Source organism: Podarcis melisellensis (assembly GCF_964234715.1).
Source record: "Podarcis melisellensis genome assembly, chromosome: 16".
In the NCBI taxonomy this organism is placed as follows: domain Eukaryota; kingdom Metazoa; phylum Chordata; class Lepidosauria; order Squamata; family Lacertidae; genus Podarcis; species Podarcis melisellensis.
The window spans coordinates 14,529,857-14,553,217 of record NC_138533.1 but is presented as its reverse complement, the minus strand read 5'-3'; the positions used below and the strand labels follow the sequence as shown (position 1 = coordinate 14,553,217).

The window sequence follows — 23,361 nt, the reverse complement described above, 5'->3', positions numbered from 1 at the left end:
CAACAGGACGGCGGGATCGTTTTGGATCAAAAATGGCTCAAATTATCTCTCCGGGAAGCTGTGGGTCTTCTGCCAGTCTGGGAATGGAGCCACACACTTGCTAGAAGTCTGTGCGTCTTCTCTCTCACACTCACCATGTACTACTCAGGCTTCCTTTGGTGTTTATTCTTGAATCCTGCAAGAGGAATCCACTCTTTGGTGAAGGAGGAAAACTTCAGAAGCAGCCACAGGTCAAATAATGTTCTCTCCTCACTTTTGCCAGGGAATCTTACTGGCTCTCCCCTTTACCAGGTCTTTGAGTGGATTATTTATGTAAAACAGTAAGCAGCTCACTCCGTTAAAGTTTTACTCTTGTTTTAAGGGATTAACTAAAAGTTTTAGAAAGCGAGTGGAGAGCCAGAGAGATGTGGAAGAAAGTGCAGCCGGCAGAGATTTGTAACTGTTCTCATTTAGGGTTGGGAATATGTCAATCATGTCCCACGACCACCCCTCATTCTCTGCCCCACCCCCCAAAAAGCTTGCTGGTCACTGGTCACCCAAACAGTGTAGATTGAAGATTTGCCTAACCAGGGTGTTCTTTAGCGGAACAGTTGATGCTCCGCAGTGCTGTGGATCTGGTGGTTGTGTGGCACAAAAGTTCAAAGTTGTAAGTGCCCAGCCATTGTTTATGTGGTATGATGGTGCCTAGAGGGGGTCTGGGTGCATGCACGTTTCTGGAGGAGAAGTGAGTCAGGAGAAAAGAAAGAGCAAGAGAGGACCTGGGTGTGCATAACTTCCCCATATGCTCATAGATATGCATGGATTTAAATGAAGGGTGAGGAACCTCAGGCCAGGGGGAGGGTGCAGCCCCCCTCCCCAGACCTCTTGATATCCAACACTGCAGAAGGAAAGACATTTAGTCTGGCTTTGGTGAAAAGCCTTCGATAGTTTGGTACTGTCAGGTTTTTAATGTAAGATGTTAACTTAAAGACATACCCTATAGTCCTACTGCCAGCGGACTATAGACTGCACGTGATCGAGATCGAAAGTCACTGTGTGCATTATCCCATAATCTTTGCTTTAACATCTTTTGGGTGCCTTCATAACCCAGGTAATACAGTTGGGGGAGGGGAGACAGACCAATAGAGGTGGCTTTTTTAGCCATGGTTTTCTGCCATTGGCTGACAAATTCCTCATTGGTCAGGTGTTGGTACAAACCCTTCTCTAGATTAAACATTGAAATCCTGAGCCAGTGTTTTAGGGCAGCCCACCACGCTTTAGTTGAAATTGGGCATTCACCAGCTTCTAATAGAAGTACGGAGTTGGGGACGCAGTTGGGTACCTACAGCAGAGATCGTAGAAATTTTGCCTGAAAAGCATCTAGCTTTGGCAGGTCCCCATTATGCCAGACATTTACTGCATACAGGAGTTGGGAAACGGGTTTTGCGTTGAAAACCCTTAAGGCTGCTGGAACATATTTGCCACCACATATTTTTAAACATTTACAGTGGTACCTCTGGATGCGAATGGGATCCATTCCGGAGCCCCGTTCGCATCCTGAAGCGAACACAACCCGCTTCTGTGTGTGCGCGGGTCGTGATTCGCCGCCTCTGCACATGTGTGTGACGTCATTTTAAGATTCTGTGCATGCGCGAGCGGCGAAACCCAGAAGTAACGCATTCCATTACTTCTGGGTCACTGCAGAGTGCAAACCGAAAAGACTCAACCTGAAGCATATTCATCCCAAGGTATGACTGTAATGCTTTACATATGTTGGAAACTGCCCAGAGTGGCTGGGGCAACCCAGTCAGATGGGCGGGATATAAAAAAATAACATTATTATTATTATTGCAGAATAGGATGTCCCTTTTCCCATTGGAGAAATGTTGGAGGCTGTGCTCTATGGCTTCTCCATATGCCTCTGTGTTCTTTCCAGGACATGTCTCCATCCTCAGACTAGGCCTCTCAAAAGCCCTGCTTCTTCTTGCTTTTTTGTAAGGCTGGGGTGTGTCCTTGAACTCAGACACTGCCTCTTGCTTACCCGATTGGAGGATGGAGAAATGTACAAGGGGTCCGTGCATGTAGAAGCCAGCCCCGTGGCTCCACCCACTTTGACTCCGCCCACTGCTGGATGGAAGGTAGAGAGAGGCGTGTGAGTACACTGACATTTGTTGCTTCTCCTTGTACCCTCCTTCCCCCAAGGGCATGTGGCGCCTGGAAGTGAGCTGAGAAAGGTCCCCCTCCCCTCCCCTCCCCTCCCCAATTTCATCATAGTGGAAGCAAGATATTGACCAGGTAACCTCATACCCCTCAACCGTCCTGATTTGAATGGGACATCCTGGAATTACAGAAGCCATCTTGGCTTCTGATTGGATCCATCTTTTGGTCTGGTATTTTGGCACGAGTTAGCAGACTCCCACTAGAGCAGCAGACCAAAGGACGCTCCTTTTTGGGGTCTCTCTCATGAGTCAGCTGATTCCTGCAAGAGCTCAGGACCAAATCCTGATTTTGATTGGTGGGATGTTGGAGTCTGCCTGCTCAATACCTGCTCCCCATCCCTGTTATCCTTCCTTAAAGTTCTTTTGCTATTTAAAACAGATTTGGAGCAGGCATCCCAAAGAAACAGAGGAAATGATGCCCTTTCAAATATAAGACCCTCCTCCATAAATTCGGCCAGGTGGCCGCTAGCAGAAGACAAGAAAGACACAAGCAGAGCCAACAGCTCCATCTGCTGTGAAAGGGCCGTAGTGCATGCAGAAGGCCCTGTGGCCAATCCATGAGGACTCCCAATTTGGCTCTTGTCTTAAACCTTGGAGATCCATTGACCCAGGTAAGAAACCTTAAGCCCAGGGACCAGTTGTGGCCTCCTAGGGCTCTCTATTTCAGTGTTTTTCAACCTTTTTTGGGCAAAGGCACACTTGTTTCATGAAAAAAATCATGAGGCACACCACCATTAGAAAATGTTTAATATTTTTTTCTTTAATGGCAAACAAAAACATTGTGGACCGTTCTCTGCTCAGCAGGGATCGATCCGCTGATCCCCGCTGAGCCGGCGGATGACAGCTCCGTCTCTGCACTGTGTGCGGAGAGGGAGATGTCAGAGCCCCGCTGCTCTCTATGGGGGATCGGATGAGAGCAGACCGCCTGTCTGCTCTCATCCGCTCCCATCCGATCTGATCCCCACCCAGGACGGATGGAAAATAGGGTGGACACAGTCCGGCGCCCGCCTAGTGGGCGAAAATTTGACTTAAAAAAAAAAAATCTTTTGAATTTTTCAATTTTTCCCACGGCACACCAGGCAACATCTCGGGGCACACTAGTGTTCCGCGGAACAGTGGTTGGAAAACACTGCTCTATTTGACCCTCAGAATTATCCCTCAGGCCACACCCCCTCTCTGCAGGCCACACCCCTCGCAGACCTTGCTATGCATCCCAAACGTTCTTGCCTGGCTGAACTCTGACCATGCCTCTCACTTGTCTAGATCAGGGTTTCCCAAACTTGTTTTTGGACTACAATTCCCATGATGCCTGAGCGCTGGTCCTGCTAGCTAAGGATAATAGGAGATGTAGTACAACAGCAGCTGGAGAACCAAGCGTGGGGAACCCTGGTCTAGGTGGATGATAGGCAGGTGTGTGGCGGTTGTGTAGACATCATTGTGTAGAAATTTGTATCAGTAGCTCCACCCTCTTTTGCCTCTGGCCACGCCCCCACTGGAGTGTGGCCCCTGGGAAGTTGCGTAGAAGTGAATGTGGCCCTTGGGTTACAAGCTTTTCCCAACCCCTGCTTTAATGCTATGCCTGATGAGAGACAAGCATCCCCTTCTGAGCTTCTTTCAAGGGTTTCAAATAATAATAATAATAATAATTTATTATTATTCAACACTTGTGATTTAAAAGCAAGAGTCCGAGTGCTTCTGCGGGCTTGTGTGCAGCATCTCCAGAGTTCTGGTGTCTGCACAGCTCAAGCAAGAATTCCTCAGGTCAGCAGCAGCACTCAGTGGTTTCACCGATCTCGAGAGCCAGACATAAAATGTTCCAATTTCAATTAAGTGCCAAAATGTTGCAACTACATCCTCATTACTTGTGCATGCTCCCATTACAAGGGACATATGACTTAGTTGTCTGCATCGCTGACCAGCGTTTGGACTCTGCTCTTCAACGTCAGTGGAATAAGAATTTAAGTACCCAATGAAGGGACAGACATCAAGTTCGGGGAAACCACGCAGGCAGGGGGGGAACCTTCACCCAAATCCTGGAGTTTAAATCGGGTCACTAGTTCCTCGATGCCCATGGTCAAAGTTGAGAGGAAAGATGAGAAGCATTTTCAGCCCAAAGGAGCACTGGAAACTGTTGTATTGTCTACACGGACTGGCAGCAACTCTCAAGGCTACAGAGTGTTCTGCTCACAACGAAGAGGCAAGATTTCTAGATTCCCTAAATGACTGTGCTTTTGAACAGCTGGTTCAGAAACCAACCAGAGGGAAGGCAACCCTGGACTTCACATTGAGTGGCGCCCAGGACCTGGTGTGAGATATCAGTGGGATTTCTCCAAACCCTTCTTGGAGATGCCACTGGGGACTGAACCCAGGAATTCTGCCTGCTCTGCTAATGAGCCACTGCCCTCCCACAAGGGCTGCGTTGCCTCTTTGCACTGACATCATGCCAGAGGTGGGCAGGGGGCCAAAGACAACAAGTAGATGAAGCAGTGGTGTCTTCCAGCCACCCAACAGTCAAAGCTTTCTAGACGCATGCCTCTATCCACTTTGAGGACACATTCCAGTCTGGCAAAAACTCTTGGGGAGCAGAGCTGCTGAGGGGCGTGGCATTGGGAGAGTTCCAGGGGCCAGGCAGAGAGGTCTGGAGGGCCACATTCAGCCCTGAAGCTGAGGTTCCCCATCCCTGACATTCCCCATAACTGATCTATGGGTTGAATTTGCACAGGAGTAGGGACACGGGTGGCACCGTGGGTTAAACCACAGAGCCTAGGACTTGCCGATCAGAAGGTCGGTGGTTCAAATCCCCACGACGGGGTGAGCTCTCGTTGCTCAGACTCCTGCCAACCTAGCAGCTCGAAAGCACGTCAAAGTGCAAGTACCGGTAGATAAATAGGTACCGCTCCGGCGGGAAGGTAAACGGCGTTTCTGTGCTCTGCTCTGGTTCGCCAGAAGTGGCTTAGTCATGCTGGCCACATGACCCAGAAGCTGTACACTGGCTCCCTCGGCCAATAAAGCGAGATGAGTGCCGCAACCCCAGAGTCGGTCACAACTGGACCTAATGGTCAGGGGTCCCTTTACCTAAAAGCAATTTTTCTGAAGCCTGAAATGCTATTTTCTTTGTTTTCAGATGCTCCAGATATCTGCTGCCGCAAGTGTCATCTTAGAACATACCATTTCAATTGGCGTGTGAGAGCAAATTTGCAGTTGGTGTGTGGCATTTGTAGTTGTTCTAAGTGCTTGTCTTATAAAGTAATCTTCAAAATCCACTGCATATGTGTAATATCTGTGCACCCTCTGCTGGCCACAGCAAGTATTCCATGTGCAGGTTTTAATGCCAAAATACTAGTTGAGGAATGCAAAGCTACCTACTAAAATAAAAAACTCACCAGTCTGTTTCTTGGCAAATAGAATTGGTCTTGGGAAGGGTTAAAAGCAACATGCCAACCAAAACTCAAATGGCCTTCAAAAATACACACTTCTCCAAATTTTGTGGTGAAGCTCTCCAACAAAATCGTGTTCTCTGAGCCACTTTTAAAAAGCAAGGATTAGAAGAGGTTTCCGCCTGTCAATGTCATTCATTTCAGATCCTCAGACAAAATAGATTATATATATATATATAATCTCTACACTGTCCTCCTTTCCTCTGCTCCATAAACTGTTTAACCAGAAGGGGATGTTTAGCTAAGTGTAAGGAACAGTTTCTGACTTGGATTGTTCTTTGCAGGTCCAGACAGAAGAGGATGCAAACCCAGTTTACGGTATAATGTGCCCTCATTTTAAAGAAGAAAAGAGCATGTGCCTCTTGGGCAAGTCGTCTCCTCCTTCTCCATTTTCCTGGCAAAGCCGATCTCATTCTCACCACCACCGATAACCCTGAAATCTACTCTCCTTCACTGTTTCTGTCCTCAGATTTATTTTTATTCTCCCCCACTCCTCTCAAGGCTTCTGTCTCCCCAACACCCTAACCCTGTCAAAAGGAGGTTGCTTAGTTAACTTTGCATAACATAACTGGTCTTCCCTCTCACTGCTCCCCTAGTTAAAAAACAACAACACCCCAACAAGAATTTTTATTCATCCAAGAAACAAGAAGCACCAGGACTAGACTCCATAGGGGTGGTTTTAGAGTAAATCTCCTTGGGCTCACACTGATTTGTAAGCTTCACTGTAGATAAACTTTCTTGTGAAGAAAGCTGCCACCCACCCATACCTTAAAGGTGATATGTTAATTCTTTCAATAACTAAATAAGAGCAACAAAACAGGCAGAAATGTGTGAAGGAGGGCCAGGTCGGACCCACTCATGGGGCAAGGTGAGGCAACCACCTTAGGATCCACAGGGATGGCAGGATCCGGCCTCCAAGGAACACATCAACTGCTGCCTCTGCCGCTTCACCCCACCCCTTGTTTCTGAGGTAGATCTTCACTCCCAGCTTCTTCCATGGTGGAAGGGCGCCATTTTGTGGTTTGCCTCGGGTGCCAAAATGTATTGGGGTGGCCTTGAGGAGGGCTTTCCTGCTCACCCTCTTTCAATAACTGAAAATCAAAGGGGAAAGACCAAACCCCAACACTCTCTCTCTCTCTCTCTCTCTCTCTCTCTCTCTCTCTCTCACACACACACACACTTAGTCACACCCGCACATAAAAGCCTTTTCTGCCTCTGAATATGATCGCATGTGAGCCCTCCTTCCAGTAACCCCAAGGGACTACTCAGGCCTCGCATCCAAGCTTCCCAGACTGGGCATCTGATCGGCCACTGTGGAAAAGCAAACTGGACGAGGTGAGCCACTGGTCTTTGATCCAGCAGGGTCCCTCTTCTTATGTAGACAGTTGAGGTTTTCGTGAGATGCCTTGGGTGCCTATAGCTGAAAGGGATTGCAGAAACCTTCCTGCATTAGCAACATTTTTTCCCCTCTTCCCTACAAACCAAACTGGGCAGAAACCTTCTTATTCTTTGGAGGCCAAATCCAGCTTGTGGGCCTCAGTTTGGATCCAGAGCGAGACCCTTTGGGCCCAGCAAATGTAGTTGCAGCATTCAGCCCTAGAGTTTTGCAGCCTTCACCAACCTGATGCCCTCCAGATGTTGGTGGTCTACAACTCCCATCTATTGGAGGTACCAGGATGCTGAAGGCTGCTTTGTTGGAATCCAAAAACACAATGCACCCTACAGACTCGCAAAATATTCAGTTCTTTTATTTTCATTCATGAGAGGGAGAATCCTTGATTATGAATAATAATAATATAATAATAATATTATAATAACATTAAAAATTCACAGGCCTGGCTCCGTTCCCAGCAGATCCGAGAAAGAAGACCAATATGTAAACAAAACTCACACCCTCGTATAATTTACTTTATGCCCCGGTCCCATTAAGATGCTGACGTTCCCACTGTTCCATCACACCTGCGTGGCAACAACGCACCAGGCTAGTCCAGTTACTTTTGGCACCTAAGGCAGAATATCCCACAAGTGCCTCTTCCCCCACACACACACACACACAATAAAAAAAAATACAATTTACATTATTAACTTAAATAACTTTCACAATTTGCTGCCGTTTCATGATGCCCCAAATCAGCCAACCTCCCCAACGATAGGGCCGGCCCTATAGTAGCTTAGCACAGAGATGTGACAGGACAGTTAACTCCACCGCTGCTTTCCAAAGGACTCATACAGAGGCAGCCTCATGTTTAACATTCATTTCTTACAGTACACAAAGAGGGAAATCCATGTCTTAGAGGCTGCATCTGGTTCACAGAATCAGGAAAATGTGCAGCCACTCAAACCTCTGGATTCAAAAGCTACATGTCTGTAGGAGGGACAGAGGCTGGACCACCTCCTGTCAGGAATGCTGTAGCAGCACTTTTTCTGCACTGGGGGCTGAGCTAGAAGGCCTCCGAGGTCCCTTCCATGATTATATGACCATTGTGCAAAGAAAGAAGCCCTTTCCTGCACTATCCACTACTCTACTAAGGCTATGCTTTTTCATCCCATGAGATCACAGGAATGAGGAATCTGTGGCACCCCAAAGGTTGCTGGACTCCCTGACTTCTGAACTCGGTAACCTGGGGCTGATGGGAGTTGGGGTCCAACAACATCTCAAGGACCCCCCCCCAGCTTCCCCAACCCTGTCTTAAGAGGGGTTTTCTTAAGATACTGTTTGCATCACTCTGAAGAACAATGCAAAGTCCTAGGGCTGAGACGTACACATTGGCATAGTGTGTGTGTGTGTGTGTACGCGCACGTGTGTGTATACCACTGGGGCGATTGCCCCGGGTGCAAAATTGTTAGGGGCACAGAATTTCAACACCCAGTGCTGCCTCAATACAGCTTTCCACTTCTGTTTCTGGGCTCAGTTAAAAACAGCTTCTCCATGCAAACCAGGAAGTGACCTCTCCAGACAGCAACTCTGCAGCTGCGATTTCTTGGGTGACGTGGACACCATTAGGTAGTTGAATGCGCATGCGTACTCCATCTATTTCCCTCCCACCCACCCACTCCCTCCACGTGGTCCCGGGCGCTAGCCACCCACGCTATACCACTGCCCACACAGCCAACCTCCCCCTTCCATTCCCTCCAAATAACTGGGTTTTTGAAGGGCAGGTCCTTGGAGGAACTGGAAAAGTCTCGTTCCTGGGCCTGAAAACCACTTTGAGTTCATGCTCTGGGTTTCGCTTTCCGGCTCCTTCCTCCCAGAGGAAAAAAGGACATTTGACTTCATACTTCCAACATAGTCTCTTCTCCTTTTCCCTCTCGCTCTGTGCCGTGATTCAAAATAAAAATGTCAGCCCTGTCTCCCACTTGGAGAGACACCAGCATAAGAAGTTTTGAGAATCCCTGAGCTAGGAAGAGGGTTGTGCTTGCCAGAGGGGGTGGGGGCACGGAGGGCAGAAGAGGGGTGCCAGAGGGTCGCGGGACAGGGACAGGCACTTCCTCCCCACCCGCGTGAGAACACTCAGGCGCACATTTCAGAGGCAAGGCCCCCCCTGCAGCAGAGTGGGCGCCGCGCCGGCGTGGACAGCAGCAGCCGTCTTGCGTGTGGCCTTGCGCAGCAGCGGGCTGTCAGGGTGGCGTTCCTGGAGGTGGCGCAAGTGGCTTTCCTGGCTGTCGGCTGTGGAGCCGCACTCCTCGCAGACGTACAGCTTGGCACGGCGCTCTTTGTAGGCGTAGCTCTGCTGCACCCCGTGGATCTTCTTCAGGTGAGACTCCAGCGAGCAGCGCTGAGTGAAAGCCTTGTCGCAGAGGTCGCATTTGTAAGGGCGGACGCCTACAAGGAATGGGAAACAAAAGTCTTTTTTTTAGTGCACCGGTGGACACAAAACACAGAGGCATTTGGGCAGGAGAAACAGTGCAATCGGAAAGCTTGAATGTGTTGTTTGAAACAATGAGATTATCAGAAAAAAGAGTTAAACACTTTTTTTAAAAAAAAAAATTAATTAAAATCAATGACAAGCTAAAAACCAGATGGAAACACATGACAGCTCATACATGCCCGGACAGGCTTGCATATACAAAAACAATTTTAGCAGGCGCTGAAAAGGGCACAGGGAAGGCGCCTGCCTGAGATCAATAGGCGGGGAGTTCCAAAGTACAGGTGCTGGCACACTGAAAGACCTGTTTCTTACAAGAGTAGAATGTGCTCCATTTCAACTTTCCAAATGGTATTAAAACACCTTCTTCTTGGGCTGGCACCCCCTCTCATTCGTCTTTTGGCAGGCAGATCAGTAACTGCTGCAAAAAGCAGAGCACTTTTACATGTACTCAGAAGGGTGTGGTGCTTTTGCAGCTGCTACTGAACTAGGGCAGATCCATAAATGAATCACTGCTGCATAGTAGAGAAGAGTAAGCAACTCCATGGGGGCAAGACCTAGTGGAGCAGCTCTCTCCAGTAGGTCTTGCCCCTATGAGGCAGTTGCTGAGACTAAAGGTCCCCTCCTTCCTGCAGCTGCCTAAGTCTACACCTCTCCAGAGTTTTCCCCAAGCAATCTGAGACTACGCCAGCATGCCTGACTTAGCTCCTCCCGTTTCACGCCTCTCTTGGTCCTGGGAGACCAGTGGGGAGAGGAGCTTGTCGCAACAGGAGGTGGAGACACCTGTGTTTCTTCACCAGCCTGCCTCAACTCTGCTCTCAAGTAAGAGAGGACCACAGCTCACCTGTGTGCGTCCGGACATGGCGCTTGAGGTCAAAGGTGTCATTGAAGCCCTTGTTGCAGTAGGGGCAGAGGTGGCGCTTCACTTGACTGTGGCATTTCAAGTGGCGGTTCAGCATGCGCTGGTAGGAGAAGCCCTTCTTGCAGTAGGGGCAGGAGAACTGCTCCCCAGGGCCGTCGCCTTGCGTCACCTGCAGAGAAAATACGGTGGAAGAGGCTTTGTGAGACTCACTTGCCCACATGGAGCCAGAGGAGGGCACGGGCAGCTGCCCTCAGATTGTGCAGATAAAATAGAATTCTATAGGATGGAGTATTAGTGTGTGAAAACAGTCAAGATCCAAGGATCCCCACGCATACTCCTCCAGATGGTGGAGATGTCAGGCGCCTTCCTGGAGCCCAGCAATCTTCACTTGGTTGCAAATGGCCGGAAGCCAGGTGCAAAACGCGCCTGGCGCCTTGCTAATTTCTAACAGACCCTTCCCACTAGCAACTACCTGAAATCCCTTCAAACGTAGGAGATCTCCCTCTCTTATCAAGCTCATACCTTGATCTTGGGGTGCAAGAACCCCGGCTCTTCATCCTGATGCACCGCACTTGGGACCTGGGCTGTGCAATGGGGCTGGGCGGCCGTGTAGGTGGAGCTCCGTATCGTCATGTCCAAAGGCATCGGGTATGACGGCGGCTCGGCCACTGAAGGCTCCAGGTCCTTCCACAGGGCATAGCCGCCCAAGGAGACTGCAAGGTGGGAAAGAGTTTTGGATTTGATATCCCGCTTTATCACTACCCGAAGGAGTCTCAAAGCGGCTAACATTCTCCTTTCCCTTCCTCCCCCACAACAAACACTCTGTGAGGTGAGAGGGGCTGAGAGACTTCAAAGAAGTGTGACAAGCCCAAGGTCACCCAGCAGCTGCATGTGGAGGAGCGGGGAAGCGAACCCGGTTCCCCAAATTACGAGACTACCGCTATTAACCACTACACCACACTGGCAAGTGGTCACTTCCACTGGTACAAGAACATAGAAACAGTCACGATACATCCAGCCCAGCATTCACAGCGGATGCCCCAATAGGAAGCCTGCAGGCAGGACCTGGGTGCAACAACCCCTCTCTCTGCTTGCCCTTCCCAGCTGCTGGCCTTCAGAGGGACATCCCTGCCTCCGACAAAGGAATGTCTCACATTCAGCCGAAATCTCCTGTCCTGTAACTCTATCCCGTTAAGTTAGACCTGCCCTCTGGGACAGCCGCAGGGAGCAAGTCTTTGACTCCATGGAGGTGACAGGCCAGCAGTGGGGAACCTGTTGCGCTCCAAATGTTGCTGAACCACAACTCGCCCCAGCAAGTAGGGCTAAGGAGTAGGGATGATGGAAGTTGTTGTGGTCCGAGAATCTCTGGAAGGGAAGACGTTCCTCACTGCTGCAATAGGCCTTCAAGGATCTGAGAAGTGCCATCTTGTCCCCCCTGGTCAAGGTTTCCCAAACTTGGGTCTCCATGGATTAAGGCAGAGGTTTCTAAACTGTGGTCACCAACCTGGTGCCCAGAAATCTCCAGCTAGTCGCAATTGGACCCACACCAGTAGCAAAATGCGCCTGGCTAATTTCTAACACAGCCCAAGGGGCATCAAGTCCAACCTCCTGCAATGCAGGGAACTCACCTAGAACATCCATGACATGTTGCTGGACCATTGGCCAGGCTGGCTGGGATTGGTCGGAGACGGAGTCCAAGAACACCAGAAAGGGCTGCAGGTTCCCCACTCTTTAGTTCCATTGAATTCAATGGGGGTTATTTACAGATAAGGGGGTACAGGATTACAATATGTGTTCACTTAATACTTAAACCAGAGATGGGGAACCTGTGGCCCATGCCACCGCAACGACAACTCCCATTATCCCCAATGAATATTCTAAAGTACCATATTTTTCGCTCTATAACACGCACCCGACCATAACACGCACGTAGGTTTTAGAGGAGGAAAATCCGTAGGCATGCCACCCGTAGGCATTTCCTCCATAACACGCACAGACATTTCCCCTTACTTTCGAGGAGGAAAAAAGTGAGAGTTATGGTGCAAAAAATATGGTATTTTAAATGTGTTTGTGGGAAGGAGGGTTACTGTTTTGTTGCTTCTGTTTTGACTATTTATTTGTGGTTTTTTCTTATGTTTTTATCTTGTGAACCGTCCTGAGATCTTTCGATGAAGGGTGGTATATATAAATCTAATAAAAATAAATAAAAATAATAAAAAATTGACATTGGCCATGCTGGCTAGGGCCAGTGCGAGCTGGACTCCGAGAACATGCAAAAAGCCTTCCTCAACCCTGCCCTAAAACTAAGGCCATGTAAACACTATATCTTTAAAACACATTTGAAGTACATCCTTTCCCTCAAAGAATTCTGGGTACTGTAGTTCCCCCTGCCACACACACAGAGTTACAATTCCCAGCCTCCCTTAACAAACTACAGTGGCCAGTGTTCTTTGAGGGGGAATGAATGTGCTCTGAATGTGCTTTAAAGGTGTACATAGCCTAACTTTTAATTAAGTGGCTAATTAAGGAGTGGAGTAAGTGGATGCAACACTGAAAACACACAGAGACAGGAAGCGTAGAATAACACGTAACACCCATCTCCCCCCACCCCAAGGCGCTAGTCCTCATTACAGGACCACAACTGAAAATGTCACGGGGTTCCCTTCTCCATCCCACCACCACAACTGACCCCCTTCCCTTCCACTATCATTCTCACCACCCAGGGTCAGCTGTAACAGCAAGTAAACAGCTCAGAACCGGTTAACCGGGATGTTATTGGAAAGTCCAACCCAGCCCAGGTTGTTAATTAAGCGTTTCCGGGCCGGCGCCACAATTCCATCTCCTGTCACCTGCCTGGGGGTGAAGCGGGGTGGGAGGGCACATGTCGCAATCGCCCTCCAACCAACTGGAAGCACATCTTCCCGGCCTTCCCGTTCTTCTCGGCTCCGTTGGAAAGAGAAAGAACACCTCAGGACTAGGCAGCAGCCAAGTGGGAGTCACAAAAGGCTCAGGACACAACAAGCCAGGCTCAAAAGGCAACGTGGAGAGAAAGGAGGCCCAAACCCAAGCTCTCCTCACCGGGTCTGCAGAAAAGGGCTGATCAATGGCCAGCCAAAAGCTGATCAGTAGCCACAATGGGGCTGATCAACAATAATTATATTAAAAGGGGAAAAAACTTAAGCAAGGTTTCAGATACACCTTGCAGACTGGAGAACCCATTTGTACCAAACTTTTTAAAAAAGAAAAATCTCCGCACATTTTCTTTGAGCCACTTTCTTCGCACGGAAACAGTATTAAGTTTCGTTTTGATTTATCCGTCAAGGAGCCCGGAGTGAACTGGCAAGCTATTTGAAGCCTGTCAAATTTGTCAGGGTGTTCCTCCTCCCCCCTCCTTCTTTAATTAAAAAGAGTTTGATGAAACTGTTTTGTTCCAAAGCAGTTGCAATTTGAAAGGAGGGTCTGGAACCTAAATCTCCCTGGAAAGTCACCTCTCTTCCTTCCCACCCACCCCCTATATTAATTGCAGATATATGTGTCAGGGCTGGCTGCAGTTACTCAGCACCTCTGCACGTGCTCAGAGGCATTGTACCACCTGGCACAGAGCTGAACCAGGGTTCCAACTGAGCCACAATCAAAGCTGCTGTTTTTCAAAGTTCCAAAAAAAGGAGAGAAGTGTGGTCATCAATGGAGGGGGGGGGCGATGAAGCAAGGCAGAGAGGCCAGAGGGTTAGACTGGGACCTGAGACCAGGGTTCAAATCCCTGCTCAGCCGTGAAACTCACTGGGAGACCTTGAGCCACTCACTGTCTCTCAGCCTAACCTCCCTCATAGGGTTGTTGTGAGGATAAAACAGAGAGGGGGAGAACTGTGAATGTCATCCAGGGGTGCCAACTTGAATAAAATTTGGGGGGGGCAGGTAAGCCCTATGCTGCAGCGATCAGAAGATGCAGCACACCCCCCCCCATTTGAACGACAATGCCCATCAACTGGGGGGGGGGCAGCCTCCTCAAATATTTTTCTTGCGGGGGGGCAAAGGGACCTCAGCTCAACGCCACATTGAGCTCTTTGGAGAAAAGGTGGGATATAAAAAGAATAGTAAAATAAAATAACCATCCTCTCCAGATCCTCCGCTTTCTTTCCTTTTTTTTTTAAAGTACCTAATTTCTTAGTGTCTCTGAGCAGGTACAGAGTGCTTCTTTCACAGAACCCCCCAATATGCACAACTAGAACAATTAGTTATAGCATCTTGCTGCTGTGACTAGCAAAGTACCCAGCGTTATGAAAAGGGGACTGACTGTGTGACTGGGACACGTTGGTCTCCCCTGTGGGAACACCAGCAGGAAGGGCCAAGGCACCCAATGCCAGCGGCTGAAGGTAGTTTTTAACCTCATCGTCACAGCGTCCTCCCTGACAGCTCATTAGTTTAGCACCCTTTCCCCAACTTGATGCCTCTCCAGGTGTTTTGGGCTCCTTACACTCATCACGCTCTCCCCCAGGCAGCATGCCTGCTCTATTCAGTGGCCCACCAGATCTTGCCAGGACTACAACTCCCATCATTCCTGGCCACTGGCTATGCTGGCTGGGGCTGATGGGCATTGGAGTCCAGCCACATCTGGCAGGCCAGAGGGTCTCCAGCCTGGCACTGTAGGGGGGGGGGGGAATGGAACAGGGCCTTCTTGGTAGTGGCACCGACCCCGTGGAATGCCCTCCCAGCAGATGTCAGCGAGATAACTATATAACCTTAAGAAGACATCTGAAGGCAGCCCTGTATAGGAAAGCTTTTTAACGTGTAATGTTTTACAGACCCACCAAGAGCTCCTATTTTCCAGGGACATCCCTGATTTAGAGAACACGTCCCAGTTTCTTATTTGATCCCGGAATGTTCCACTTTTCCTCAGGATGCCCTTATTTTCATTGGAGAAATGTTGGAGGGTATGGAGTTATCCGACCACTGAGCTATCTGAAGGCAATCATATATAGGGAATTTTAAAAAATGTTTAATGTTTTATTATGTTTTTATACAGTGCTTTTTTCTGGGGGGATGCAGGGGTACACATACCCCTAAACCTTTTGTGAACCTAAGTCTGGCCTCATTGAGGGACAATATTTCAATATGAGTGGGAAATTGAGAGTACCCTTAAATATGTTGTTGTGGTTTTTTTTAGAAAAAAGCACTGTTTTTATTTATGTTGGAAGCTGCCCAGAGTGGCTGGGCCAGCCCAGTAAGATGTGTGGGTTTATAAATGGTAAAATTATCATTATGGAATAGGACGTCCCTATTTTCATCAGAGAAATGTTGGAGGGTATGGTTTGATTATGTTTTTATATATATTGGAAGCCGCCCAGAGTGGTTGGGGTAACCCAGTCCGATCGGCGGGGTATAAATACTAAATTATTATTATTATTATTATTATTATTATTATTATTATTATTATTATTATCATTAGCTGTAATTGGGGAGGGGGCTAGATCAAATACCCTCATCACTGGTGGCCCAGTAACTTTCCCCAGCCCTAGACCTTAATCTGCATAGCTCTGCCCCAGGTTCACTTTCTTGGTCACACTAGTATGTGACACAATTACAGGAGAGTGGGATGGAGCGTCAGAATGTGGGACTTAGAGAAGGCACAGTGTGGCTGTTTGTAGAGAAGCAGAGGCACAAACACAGGCCTCTGCCCCAGAGAGCTTGCAATCGAGATCAGGAAGGAGGAAACTGAACAACCTGCAGCTGTGGTGAGATTCGAACTCCACTACGGCTGATGGCGGTTGTTCCAACAACCTCTGAAGGAAGGCTACAGACCACCCTCAAGAGAGAGAGTGACCCCACCCAAGCTACCTCAAAAGAGGTAGTGGGGGGAGAGGCAGCATGGCCTAGTGGTTAGAGTGTCAGACTAGGACCCCAAAGATTGGGTTCCAGTGCCTATTTAGCCATGAAGCACACAATTTCCTCACAGGGAGAGGCGGATATTTTATTTTCATGGTGGAGGTTTCAAGGTGGTGTGCATGGCTGTTCCCCAGTTTATTCACACAACAACCCTGTGAGGTAGGTTAGGCTGAAAGACAGCAACTGGCCCAAGGTCACCTCAGCAAGTGTCATGGCTGAGTGGGGATTCGAACCCTGGTCTCTCAGGTCCTAAGCCAACACTCTAATCACCCCCTATACTACATCATGTGCACTAGTTTGAGCTCCTTGAAGAGAAGGCAGGATATTCAGGATATAGCAAAGTAATTGTGTGTCTCAGCCTCAATTTCCCTCCTGTTATCTTTAACCCAGACTCCCCGCGGAAACACTTTGCTAGTGAACTAATACAGCTTACAGACAGATGAAAGGCAGGCTGTTTTCCTTTTGGTCCTCAGCAGAGGGCCAGCAGGAACCAGTGGAATTCTTTTCCCCATGTCAGCACATTGGAATCTATTGAGGAAACCAGGAGCAGGCTTCCAGCGTGATTAATTAAAAGCTAATTACAGACTCTCAAGTCAGGCCCTGTGATGCTTGCCAAGACAGACAGGGAGGTTTACGAGCAGAGCGCCAGGCGCCCGCCTAATTCCTTTGGGCTCCCCCTCCATCACCAAGCCAAGTGCCACCACCACCACCCCGCTCTCTTCATGACCACCTTGCTGCTCTCTGTGGCCTCATAGCCCCGATAGCCAAATGGAACCTCCAAAGTCAGGGGCAGTCTACCACTGAATACCAGTCACTGGGGGCTGGCCACTGGAAGCTGGGCTGGATGGGCTTTTGGCTTGATCCAGCAGCAGTCAGGCTCTTCTTATGTTCTGTTGGTAGAGCACGCGACTCTTAATCCCAAGGTTGTGGGTTCGAGCCCCGCATTGGACGAAAGATTCCTGTATTGCAGGGGGTTGGAAGATGACCCTCGTCGTCCCTGCCAATGCTATGATTCTGTCTCTTACACACCTCAAGATTCTCCCACTACCCCATACAGTGTACAGTGGTACCTTGGGCTACATACGTTTCAGGTTACATACGCTTCAGGTTACACATTCTGCTAACCCAGAAATAGTACCTCGAGTTAAGAACTTTGCTTCAGGATGAGAACAGAAATCGTGCTCCGGCGGCGCAGCAGCAGCAGGAGGGCCCATTAGCAAAAGTGGTGCTTCAGGTTAAGAACGGACCTCTGGAACGAATTAAGTACTTAACCCGAGGTACCGCTGTATATGCACCTGCCAATAGAGGATTATGCAGCATGCATCTCATCAAAGCAAAGTGTGAGTTGCAAAACCTACGCCACAAGTAGTGCCATTAGGGGGAGAAGCCCAGGTCCCCACTCAGTAGAATGACCAGGAATGCCCCCCCCCAAAAAAAACCCCACACAGAAGGGCTGGCTTGCCACATTCCAAAGACAGTCAAGGAACACACATTACTGTCTTAAGATGGGACACCCTCCCCATGTAACCAGACTGTAAAATTACTTAACCACACCACCGTATTGCTGTAATAAATGTGCTTGTTTTTGAAGATGTCACAAGACTGCTGTTACCACAGACTAAAGCTGTGCACACACCATATGTTTAAAGCACACGTACTGCAAAGACTCCTGGGAACTGTAGTTTACCCCCCACAAAACTACAGTTCCCAGCAGCCTTAAAAAGCTAGCGTTCCCAGGATATTTGGGGGGCGGGATGTGCTTTAAATATATGGTGTGTACAGAGCCTGGCAGAGCTACCCTTAACGGATATGATCTCATACAGTAATGTGGTTGCATCAAGTTCAGAGTTCTTCTATTAACTTACAAACTTGGGTCCAGGATAACCTCAGGACCACCTGATCCCTTAGCCTCCTGCCCTATCAATCAGATCTTCTTGTGGTATCTCTGTTTGTAGTCTCAGGTGAGAAGCTCATCGTATCCACCAGGAACAGAGCATTCACTTCTGTGGACCCAGTTCTGCAGAACTCCCTCCCTCCCGAGATGAGCTTGACTAAGACCTTTCCGCTTCAAAAACAATTGCAAGCAAGTTGTACTACGCCTGTTTATGGTTCCCCCCGCCCCCGCAATCTTGTCTGAAGTTTTCGTTTTCAACACAGGATTACCTGATCAATTGTTTTATTGGTGGTGACACGCTGTGATGAAACGTGGCCTATAATTATTGGAAGTAAAATGAAGCGACAAGCATGTAGCAGCGTTCTTTAACCTTAGGTGCAACCTGGATGTTGCCGGACTACAAGTCCCACCAACCCTAACAATTGGCTAAGCTGGCTGTGGTTGATGGGAGTTGTAGTCCAACAGAAACTGGGGGACCAAGGCCGAAAAACACTGGTCTAGGGCGCAAGTGCAGAGTAATTAGAGGGGAAAGTCAAGATGCAGTTTCTTCCTCTTTGTTGCTTGCTCCCTGAAGGGAAGTGACACCCAGTAGTTACTGCACTAACTATCGTTCTGGACCCTGTATTAAGGAAAGGAGTAGGGCCGTTGGTTTCAGTGGGTTTACTCCAAGCAGGACTCAGTTCAGGGCCGGATTTAGGTTTGATGAGGCCCTAAGCTGCTAAAGGTAATGGGGCCCTTTATATGCCCAGCTGTCCTTTGTCAACAACAAATTCAGTGGCGTAGCGTGGGGGGTGCAGGGGGGGCCGGCCGCACCGGGCGCAACATCTGGGGGTTAGGGTTAGGGTGCGCAAATCCACGGGTTAGGGGGCGCAAATTACTTGCCTTGCCCCGGGTGCTGACAACCCACGCTACGCCACTGAACAAATTGTCACTTTTTTGTGTTGAATATATGCTGTATGGTAATTTATGGACCTAACAGGTATCTAAAGCCATTTGCACATAACAAAATATGTATTTTATCAAAGTAATTGTTGAACTGAAATACAATTAAGAAGAAGTATATTAATAGTGAAATAATTATGAAGCTCTAACATAAAATGATTGGGGGCCCATTACTTACACAACACAAAACACTGTTGCTGTATGTAGGTTTTATTTATTTGTCTTTTTTATCTTATATTTTGGATTTTTTTTTCTTTTTGGAAAGGGTTTTTTTTCTTTAATTTTTTTGGGGGCCCCCAAGTGAGTAGGTCCCTAATCTATAGCTTGATTAGCTTATACATGAATCCGGCACTTGACTCAGTTGGATATAGCCCTAGGCTGCCAAATTAGTCGTCTATGGTGTGTTTTTTTTAAAAAAAATTAATATTATATTATTATTTATTATCATTATTATTATTATGAAAATATTGCAGAAACTCAAATATTTATGCCTTTTTAAAAATTCAGATCGTTTAATCCCAAATCAGCGGACGGTGCTGGCAGAAACACTGACACCTCAATCCGTAGCACGAAGCGAGGCTTTAACTAACTTCTAAATTTGCTTGTTTGCATTTGTTTAATTAGCGTGGGAGCAGCAAGAGCGGCGTCCGCAGCGCCCAATCCCATCCCAGAAAAGGCGCCGCCGCCGCCACTCTTTGCGCCTCGATCTTCCCGGCCAACCAACCAGCCCCTTCGCCGGCGTGTTTAAACGCCGCACGCTCCGGTCGAGCGGAGCCTTGTCGCGCATAACTGCCCTTTTCCAGCATTCTCAGGCGAGCGGCCGGTCTGGATGGCCCGGCGCGCCGCGCAGGTGCGATCCGCTCCGAGAAAAGGTCTGTGTGGGAGTTGCCATGAGTAAGGCAGCGATTCCCTTGTTTTGCCTGGAGGTGATTCATGGGGAACGGAGTTATGATCTCCTCCTCCTCCCCCTCACCCACCGCGCTCCCCCTTCCTCCCAGTTTCTCCTCAGACACCCCCCCCTCCTTCCTCCAGGAAACGAAGTGGGTGGGGATCCGAGCCTCTCCGGAATGCACCGGAGCCCCGAAGGAGCCCGTAAGTTTGCCCTCCAACGATGGTGGCCGTTATGCGCCACCTGGTTCCGTCCTCCCCTTTCCTCCCCCCACCCCGGAGGCAATTTTAATCTCTAAACCAATTTTCTTTTTAAAAAATCAAATAATAAATCAATAAATAAAATTTAAAACTTGCTCGAAAGCAAAGGTTTTTTAATTCTAAAGCCGTTCCGCCGCACTCCAGATCCCTCTCCTCCAAGACTCACCTGGGACGTAAATCTCGCCTCTTTCTTCATCGGGAAGTTCGCTCCAATTCCTCTTGCCGGTAGAAACGCAAGTTTTCTTCACGAGGAAAGCTCTGGGCATCTTTAAATTGTTTTGGTGAGCGCTTAAAAAATTTAAAAAATAAATAAACCCCCGCTACTCCCAAAAAAATGGCCTCTTTTCCTTACTCCTGGCCCACTTCCTCTTCCCCCGCTACTTCAAGACAAAACAAAGCAAAAAAAAAAAAAAAAAAAAGCCCTATTAGTTTTCGTTATTAACGGGCGCCCATGGAACGTTGAGACAAAAAAAGTTTCCCGACGTTCTGCGGATGGAACGTTCAGAAAGACAAAAATGTTTCCCGGCGTTCTACGGATGGAACGCCCGCGCGCCGAACGTTCCAAAGCCGCTCAGTTTCGCCCGTCCCCGCGAGCCGGTTCGTCTTTGGCGCGCCGGGCTGAACTCGGAGGGTCAAGGTACAGCGAGCAAGGTGGGAGGGAGCCGGCGAGGCGGGCAGGTTAAGTCCCTCGCACTTCGCCGTCTCTTTTCCACCTCCACCTTGTCTGGGCAGCGGCTAGTTGCGCGCTGGCGGTGGAATTCGCTGTTGTGGGGGGAGAGAGAGAGATGCTTTTTCCTCCACCCCAACGAGACCCGAGTTCGGCTGTTTGCGCCAGGAGAATGAGAGACTCCAGCAAAACTCGTCCCTCTCCTTGCCTCTAATTAGATCAGATGTTTGGGGGTGTGGTGGGGATGGCGCATGCGTTTGGAAATAACGGTGTCCTTACCTTTTGTTACCTGGCTGCCAAACCGGTTTGAGAGGGGGAAGGAGGGGGCGGGTGCTTAAAGCACCCACGATTTTCCAGGATGGCGCCTGGGTTTGGCTGTTGTTCCCCCACGCACACATTTCATTTTCTTTTTTTGGAGGGTGGGGCAATTCGGTTATTTATGCTCCCCCTCGGACTTTTCTTCCTAAATTGGGGGGAGCAATTGCCCCTCCCATGAACCTATATCCTATAATCCAGATATTTTGTATTGTACATTAGTATAAATGTTCTTGTTTTAATTGTTTTTATCTGTTGCACTAATTCACTTTCAGACTTTTTTTGGTAGCTAACTAACTAACTAACTAAACAAGCAAACAAACAAACAAACAAACCCAGATTCTCAGTTTTCACCTAAAAAGAAAAAAAGGAGTAAGGCCACCATACATTTAAAGCACGTAGCTCTCTGCAGAGAATCCTGGAAGCTGTAGTTTTTTAAGGGCTCTGGGAACTGTAGCTCTGTGAAAGGGTATACTACAGTTCCCGTGGTTCTTTGGGGGAAGCCATGTGCCTGCTTTTGGGGGGGGACGTTGCCATATATCTAAAACCATAAAATTCCTATCACAGTGGCCAGTGGCGTAGCGTGGGTTGTCAGCACCCGGGGCAAGGCAAGTAATTTGCGCCCCCTAACCCGTGGATTTGCGCCCCAAACCCTAACCCCCAGATGTTGCACCCGGTGCGGCTGGCCCCCCCTGCACCCCCCACGCTACGCCACTGGGGGTGGCATTTGTGGAACCTGAGATGTAAGATAAAGTGTGCAAGCACTAGTCCCCTAATTTGCTGGAAAACGAGGCTACATCACCACCAGGAAAAAAATCTCTGTTCATTTAGGAATAATCGAAAACAAAAGGTGAGGTTTGCTTGTGCGGAGGGGGGAAATCATGCATATGACCAGGCTGTGCTGTCTTATCAATATTCTCCCCTCCAGCCCCACCCAAAGAAAAGAGGAACCAACCAAGGGATAAGGGGCCTTGATGGAGAAAAAGGCTGTGAGTGGGGCAGGGCTGCATTCTCCCCAGCCCCCTTTCCTCCCTACCTGGAATGGGAAACTTCAGTAAACACGGAGAACAAAGCTCAGTCAAACAATTGAAGGGGGTGGGAGGGAGGGAGAGAGTTCAGATGCACTGATCCCAAGCAAAGGCCAGGGGAGGGGTGGAATTTGGGATCCTTAGGGTCTGTTTCAAGGGGGAATCAAATGAGACTTTTGAAATAATCAAGGACTGAGTCAGTGCTTTCCCGTTACGTTATGCCCCCCATGGATTAAGTGGCACTGTAAGTGTCTGGATCACCCCCTCCCCATCCTCTTTGTGCCCCCACCTCCTTGGCTGGGCACCGAATAGTTAGGCCAGTGGTTTTCAACCAGTGTGCCAGGGCCCCCTGGGGTTCCTTTCAGGGGTGCCTTGGGCACCACTGGCCTCTGCCCCTCTTTCCTTCCCTCCCTCCTCTGATGCCCTCTCACGTCTCTGCCTCCCAAAGGCTTGCACAGCTGTTTGTTGCGAGTTCCCCAGGTGAATGGTGCCTCTGGGGCTGGGCAGGGGGTGGGGAGCCCTGGACTCAAAAAGGTTTGAAAACCTCTGAGTTAGGCAATCTAGTGCCCTCCAGGCATTCAGGACCAAATCCAATCAGCCCAGCCCAGCTGTGGGAGACGTAATTCAGAGAATCCAGAGGGTGTGAGACTGGAGAAGGCTGAAACAATAGCATCAGGGCCTGAAAAATCACTGGAGTCCAGTACATTTGATGAGTTTCTTCTTCTTGGGGTTTTTTTTGTTTTGGCTACTGCTTCCTCTGAGACTAAACTTTCCCAAGTCCAGTTCGGCAATCTCAAAAAGAAAATCTTCCGTCACAGTCCTGTTTGTGCCACGTTAGGAAGTAACAGTGCGAGCCTAACACCGTGTTTACTTGGGTGTTGGTCCTATTTAGTCACATTGACACCATACATTCAAAGCGTTCCTATACCTTGTTAACAGTCACAACCTGCCCCCAAAGAATCCTGGGAACTGTTAACAGTGCTAATAGTTGACCCCCCCTACAGTTCCCAGGATGTATATTTTTTGTGGGGGAATCTGTGGCTATTAAAGTGGTATAAGATTGCCCTAAATATGCAGGGTGGAGGTGACCAAAATGCCTAGGAATCTTCCATCTAAGCAT

At 48.8% G+C, this 23,361-nt stretch overlaps 1 protein-coding gene across 1 annotated transcript; it reads right to left on the bottom strand.

Annotated features, from left to right (window-relative positions):
- Positions 1-8,690: 8,690 nt before the first annotated feature.
- Positions 8,691-21,023, bottom strand: OVOL1 (ovo like transcriptional repressor 1). The gene is made up of 4 exons (XM_081892669.1): positions 20,398-21,023; positions 10,886-11,076; positions 10,346-10,532; positions 8,691-9,458 (listed from the first exon to the last, which is right to left on the bottom strand). Exons 1-4 carry the CDS (start codon positions 20,495-20,497, stop codon positions 9,160-9,162), a joined length of 777 nt encoding a protein of 258 aa, XP_081748795.1. The 5' UTR covers positions 20,498-21,023; the 3' UTR covers positions 8,691-9,159.
- Between the last annotated feature and the right edge of the window lie 2,338 nt (positions 21,024-23,361).